This window comes from Cupressus sempervirens, chromosome 10 (assembly GCF_028749045.1).
Source record: "Cupressus sempervirens isolate cs-2001-9-10 chromosome 10, ASM2874904v1, whole genome shotgun sequence".
Lineage (NCBI taxonomy): Eukaryota > Viridiplantae > Streptophyta > Pinopsida > Cupressales > Cupressaceae > Cupressus > Cupressus sempervirens.
The window spans coordinates 657,869,919-657,876,932 of NC_143127.1; the positions used below are offsets into that span (position 1 = coordinate 657,869,919).

The 7,014-nt window shown below is 35.6% G+C and overlaps 1 protein-coding gene across 2 annotated transcripts; it reads right to left on the reverse strand.

The window, feature by feature from the left end:
• Positions 1 to 3,242: 3,242 nt before the first annotated feature.
• LOC149535549 (uncharacterized) lies at positions 3,243 to 6,543 on the reverse strand. 2 transcript variants are annotated; one of them, XM_089806962.1, is made up of 4 exons: positions 6,029 to 6,543; positions 4,640 to 4,672; positions 4,177 to 4,347; positions 3,243 to 3,656 (listed from the first exon to the last, which is right to left on the reverse strand). In XM_089806962.1, exons 1-4 carry the CDS (start codon positions 6,360 to 6,362, stop codon positions 3,427 to 3,429), a joined length of 768 nt encoding a protein of 255 aa, XP_089663088.1. In that variant the 5' UTR covers positions 6,363 to 6,543; the 3' UTR covers positions 3,243 to 3,426. The 2 variants fall into 2 exon arrangements, with proteins under 2 accessions (XP_089663088.1, XP_089663087.1); XM_089806961.1 differs by having other exon boundaries at positions 3,243 to 3,668.
• Between the last annotated feature and the right edge of the window lie 471 nt (positions 6,544 to 7,014).

Consider the following 7,014-nt stretch of genomic DNA (forward strand, 5'->3'; position numbering starts at 1 on the left):
ATCATGGGCTGACCTTGGGGATTTCAGCAACAATTCAAAGTACTTGATAGCTTCACTTAACTTGTTGAGATTCTCTGTTGCTTCTTTTTCTCTATTCCATTCATTCTACAGTTGTTCATTCTGCATCTTTAAAGTAGAGATCTCAATATCTTTCATATTGAGTTCATGATGAAGGTTCATCATTTGGGCAAGTGTATCCATTTGCATGTTTGAGATCCTTGTTAATTCAATACATTTTTCTTCAAGTCTGTTTGCAAGATTTCTTTTGTCATCTTCCATCATGATTCTATCCTCAACTGCTCTTTTCTTTTGTTCAGTGATTTCACATAGCATCATGGCCTGTGATTCATGCTCCATCTTAAGAGTTCTTATCTCTTCTGTTTGAATTCTATTTTTCTCCATCAGTTCTGCTATTGCTGCATCAAATTCTTTGGAATCTTATTTGGTTAATACTTGTGTGGTGTCAATCTCCTTGTAGTGAATATCATTTTCAACTATAGCTATTTCCTTCCTTCTTTTCAAGGATTTTCTTAATTCCTCTCTAGCTTCCTCTACCTTGTGTAGAGCAAGATGCACATCTATCACCTGGTTCTCAATGATCTTTCCAAGTTTGAATACTTCCATCTTCAGATCTTTTCCTCCAAGCTGTTAGGCTTCTTTTTGAGAGAACTTGGCTCTGATACCAATTGTTGGAACATGCATGCATATAAACATTAAACAATCATGAGAAACAAACATGCATCACCTCATAACACTTGAGATTTTGGTAACCCAAAAACCCTCCAGGAATAAGAAGGTAAAACTAGGGTGAGGATGATACTCACAAAATTACTACAACAATTGATTTCAACCACTTCTAATGGTTTTCCTTGTTAAAGGCTACAACACACTGTTAAATGTGACCCTGTTAAAGGATTTCTACACCCTGTTAGGAGTGTGCCTTGTTAAAGGACTTAAGAACAGTCAACTTAGAATGCCACCCTGTTAAAGGATTTACATAAGGCTATTAAACCTACCTAACTCAATAGGATTTCCAAATTCCTAATACAATTGTGAGAGAGTATTAGAATAATACACCTAAACTAATGCAATCTCTAATGCTGATCTCAGGCTCTTGATCTGCTCTTCTATCCCTTGATCTCTACTAGATTTGATCTGTTGATTGTGTTCCTTGTTTTGTTCTAATCAACTAGATGTGTAAATGTTGTGCTTTCCTCTTAATCTTTGACACCAATGTTCTGCAATAACAGGCTCTGCTTTTCCTTCTTCTTTTCGCACTTCTCACTTCTACGTTCAATGGCGTCAAGACTCCCTTATAAAGAGTAGTGGTTCGTCATGCATCCTTGATTAAAATGTTCCCACTCAAACCCTTGAAATTCACCTATTGGTTGCATGCAGTTTCCAATTTTTTGATTGGTTGCATGAGGATCACATAGGTGGTTGTGAGGATTTGATCTTATCCTTTTATCCTATCAATGAGTCATGCATAACCGTTTTACATCTTGGCTTGCGATTGCACAAACTTTTATGCTGATCTTACATTGCTCGGCACATGAAGTAATACTGATGCTCGACACCATCTATTCTAGATTGCTCAGCATCTACTGTAGTTTCTGCGTTACTCGGCACCTGTTAGTTCTCTGCTTTGCTCGACACCTATTGGATTCTAAATTACTCGGCACATGTTAAATTCTATATAGCTCGGCATATACTGTAATAAGTTGTGTTCGGCAACAACTGTAGTTCGCTTTGCACTATCTATGACTCGACATGTATAGTGAAAATGGTTAAGTGTGTTGACACTCATTTGTCAATCTTGTTTATTTGATCAACAAATTGATTCACAAAGAATGTCAATCTAGTTATTGCTTTTGGCTATAAAGAATCATTTTCAAAAGAAATAACTAGAAGTTTGTAGATTGTTGATATCTATTAGCATAAAAAATGACTATACTTTATTTATTTTTACATATATCAATGATAAATGTCAAATATACAACTACCCATCTACAATTTCGAGTTTTTACATACTCAAACCAATTAATACAAATTATACCACTTAACTATAAATTTTATTTTTAAACAAAAGTTGTGATACAACTTGAGTCCCACCTAATGTAAAAAGAGAAAAATCAAATGTACTTATAACTTTGAGAAATTGTGGCATAACTTTACGAAAATATGTACTTTGTACAAGTTTTACCAATAAAATAATAGATATACAATACATACCTTGGTTTATCAATAGTTTTTTTAGGGCAGTCATATAACATAAAAAAAATTAAAGTATATAAGAATTTTTTTCATTTTATTTTTTCAGTCTTAGTTCTTTCCTATTAACTTTAGATACAAATAATGTGCTAGTGTTTCTAAGTTTATGGAGTTATATTAATGTAAAAAATCTAAAATATGTATAAGAATTTTTTTTTAGAATTGTAGAAATATTTATTTTGGAAATTTTTAAAGAAATGTAAAAATATTTCATTTGCTTATTTTTATTGGTAGCATAAGAAACATTTTGAATTTTTTAGAAGAAACATTTTGAATTTTTTAGAAGAAAAATTTAAAAATACTAAAACAAAAATGAAGAACTAATTAGCAAAAATAAATAGATCTTAAAAAATAAAAATAAAAACAAGATAATTGTGAAACAATACAAATAGAGGAAAATTAATAGTAGAAAATTAGTAGCACAACAAATATTTTGAATTTTTAAAAAGAAAAATAAAAATTAAAAACCACTAGCAAAAATAAGAAGAACCAATGAAAAAAAAAAAAAAAGCCTTTAAAAATTAAAATATAAAAATATGAAAAAATTTAAAACATTACAAATGTAATTTAATATTTTAAAATTCAGACAAACAAAATGAAGCCAAAACATAAGTCTCACTAATAATAAATTAAATCACATATCTTAAATGCTTAGAGAAAAAGTGTACTCAAATTTGTAATCCCCTAATATACCAGAATAGATTCTACAATCATACATCAAAATCCATAAAACATAAAGGTGGGACACGTATACAACTTAGAAATCGTTATGACTTTCCTCCTCTACAACAATACTCTTTTAAAATATAGAAGACACATCCGAGTCAAATCCCACAAAATTCTATATCATATTTCTTAAAATCCAAATTTCTTTCAAAAAGTTATACTTGATAAAGTAATCAATGGTGCAGGACTCCGTTAAAAATCTGGGGAAAAATTACAGCTGACAATAATTACATGAAACATTGTACTGGCTGAAACTAAATGGGTGTGAATAATATTAAATATTAATAGTAATCCATAATAATAATCTGTACACTACTACATGTAGTCAGATCGAATGGAGATCCTAGTATACGAATAAATTTTATTAACCTCTATGTCTCTCTCAGAAGATTCTAGCATGTGAATCTGACCAGAAAAGGCCGCAGTTAATTATATTCCCAACTGGAAGGTCGCCAGTACGAATCCCACAAACGCAAATCCAGCAGAAGGCGCAAAAATAGTCACCGCACTATTTTCACTATTTTCGGCAGCAGGAGCGGGAGCGGGAGATTTTGGGGGAGGGGAAGTTGATGTAGATGATGGACCCATTCCAGTTGGGGCAGTCCCTGATGCTGGTGCTGGCGCTGTTCCACCTGTGAATGGCGCTGGTGAGGGTGCACCTGAAACAGGGGCTGGAGATGAAGTTGCACAAAATACAAAAATTAACAATTACTAATTTCGCCCACAATTTAAAACATATATACATTTTTAAAAATTCTTGTACAATCTAGTTAGAACAATGCGGTATGTATATATTTTTTTCGATTTTTTGATTTTGCTACAGCTATATAGTCTGTTTTATGTTTTCGCCCGTGTCAGGGATAGGATCCTTAACGAATTCGAGCATCTGTTTTCCATATGCAGATGGTCTGTTGAACCCTAATTGCAGCGAAAGATGCGGGTCATGGGAAGGAGCTCGAGTATTATTTTGATTCTTGCAGGGAATTGAAAAAATGCAGGGCTGGAATTAAAAGAAATGATTGAAGGCTAAATCGGACTGTAGCTGCTTTTTCCTTAATGCTCGCCTAAAGCCCCTTTATTAAGTGAGAAAGTCTTAATTTACTGATAAATATGGATAATATGGAAATTTGTTTCAGCTACCTTACCGTGTGGGAGGCATGGCGAATGATAGGGAGTTACCTAGTGAAGTCGGTGGTGATGCAGCGGGAGACGCAGTCGGTGACCCAAGCGGCGATGTGGCCGGAGATAAAGGTGGAGCCATTGCCGGAGATAAAGGTGGAGACATTGCTGGTGATTTTGCTGGAGACATTGCTGGTGATTTTGCTGGAGACATCGCTGTTGGAGAAGACGCTGCAAAATAAAATACGAAAAACATAATCACCAAATACATATATTTCAAGTTAGATGAGAGCATCGAATCCCTCCACCGACGCTCATGTCTCAGAGAAACTGGTCATAGAACTATTAACCTAATTAAGAAACAAATTTAATCACTGAAATTATTTCTATCGGACAAAGGATCAGAGGACCGGTAGCAGGACTAGTACGCAAAGAGCATACTTGGAGACTTAAGCAGTGACTAATATTTATCTAACAATAGCTTCGATAAAAAACAAATTCAGATTTCTATCAGAGAGCCTACCTGGTGTCATAGCAGAAGAACTGCCAGGCGCAGCTGCAGTTAACACAATGAAACCCCTTGTTAAAACCCAGAATATTGAGCTTACACTAAACAAAAAGATAAATTTAAAATATGTTATAAAACAAATTTAAAGGCCTCGATTAATGAATTCACTAAACAAGGATTAGTATATTTCGGGGGCTACTAAATGCACCGACAGACAGTACATACTACTAAAGCCGCAAAATGGTCTTAAACGCAGCCTAACATTCAAAGCTCTAAACTGACACCCTAATTTTCGAACAATTGGAATAACGGTCTACTGGTAATCCTATACAGATCGTCAAAGAAACAGAGTAAACAGGGAGAAAACCCCTTGAAAAGCGAACGACAGGGCCTAATAGACCAGAACGAACAGGCTACAAGGCAGCATTTTAAAACATTAATTCAAGACAGTAATTGGTGGATCCAGTGCTTAAACTTGAAGGTCTTTGACTGAAAGGCAAATAGAATGAACATTCTTTTAGATTTAATGTAAATTATTATGGATATTTAATGATTTATCTTCAGGATGAAAAAGGAAAAAGGGAAAATGAAATGAATTGTTGTTGAAAGGGAAAATTTGCATAATCTAATTTCGAAAAATATTCCAGAGTGTTAAAATCCTGATTTTAAATAAGGGAAGGATAGTCAGGGTTTAAACCTGAGGCTCTTTGAGGGAAAGGCGGATACAATGAATTTTCTTTTCCATTAAATGAAAATTGATATCATATTTAATACCGTAACTTCATGACGAAATAGCACGAAAAGGAAAATGAAATGAAATCCCGCCGAAAGGGAAGATCATGTAATGAAATCCCGACGAAAGGGAAAATTTTGCATAATCTAACTTTGGAAAAATTGACCGTATGAAAATCATGTCTTTAAACGAAGGCAAAGAGATTGAGCTCATGAAAATACCATCTTTAAACGAAAGCAAAGAGAGTCCGCTGAATTGTTGATGAACGGGAAAATTTAAATAATCTCAATTGGAAAAATACTCTGTGTTTGTGAAAATTCAAATGAAGGTAATGATAGTCCAGGGTTTAAACTTGAGGCTGTTTGAGTGAAAAGCAGAAAGAATGATTTCCTTTTCCATTAAATGAAAATTCTCATCATATTTAATACTGTATCTTCGAAACGAAATAGCATGAAAAGGAAAAGGAAATGAAACGCCGCCGTAAGGGAAAAATTTTACATAATCTAACTTAGAAAGTTCACCGTGTGAAAATCCCGTCTTTAAACGAAGGCAAAGGGGGTCCGCTCTCATAAATACGAATTATCAAGCAGGTTAATTGCAGCTCAAATTCGTTAATCTGCGAAATAAAAAGCACTCAGATTCCACACCGCGTTTAAAGAAGAATCACTTACCTGCCTTACACTGACTGACAGACGGGGTCTTGACATTGCAAGCAGCAGGAAGAGCCAAAGCCTGCGTCATATTGATCTGCAACCCGAGAGAATTACTAGGATTTAGCAGCAAGCACAGGCAAGCCACCTTGGTCGAAACAACAGTCGAAAGCGCGGTACAGCAATCCTTATCCGGCTTAGTCTGATTAGTCGGCGTCGTGACAAACTTCAAACAAGGCGCAAGCGTTGTGATGTAGCTCACACAATCCGAGGTAGGAGAGGGCGCAGGACTCTGTGCAACAACGCTTCCGAACAACGCCATTGCCGCAAAGCAAATCACAGCAACTCTCGCCATTTTCCGCACGATTCACAAACGAAAACGCAGGTCAGAAGTCGCGGGATCGAATCCCCTTCAACCCTCGATAAGGTGGTGAGGTACGGTAGAGGAGTTAAAACACGGAGGGTTTATAAAGAAACCAGGGGTTTTGCTCCGAGCACTAAGCTGAGAGGAGAAAAAGAGCTGGTTTGAGGATCGCGTGTGAAGCAGTTCGAGTAGGGAGTCAAATGGAGATACATTTCAAGAGTGGACCCCTGACGCATTAAGACCGCATACGATTTCCATTTATACACGCGGGCGGTTTCGATACGTCGGCGGGTGAATGCGGCTTCCCACAACACAACAAAAGTTCTTCGCTTAAATGATAACTCCTTTATATTTCTCGGTAACAAAGACTTCAAAAAGACTTTTATTAAAGGCGTTTTGGCCGCTTCTTTATAGAATTGTCTAGGACAACGGACTCTGCTGCCACGTCACTCGGTCCATAATACGGACGATTCGACTTTGTTTTTTTAAGATATATTCCTACCCAGAGGACTTGCGTTCTCACGGGCGTGTTATTTGGGGTTGAATATATTGTTATTTAATTTTTAATAGTATGCAACTTGTTTGATACGGTGTTGGGTCTTTTTAAATGAATTTAAATATAACATTTAATATTACTGACTCC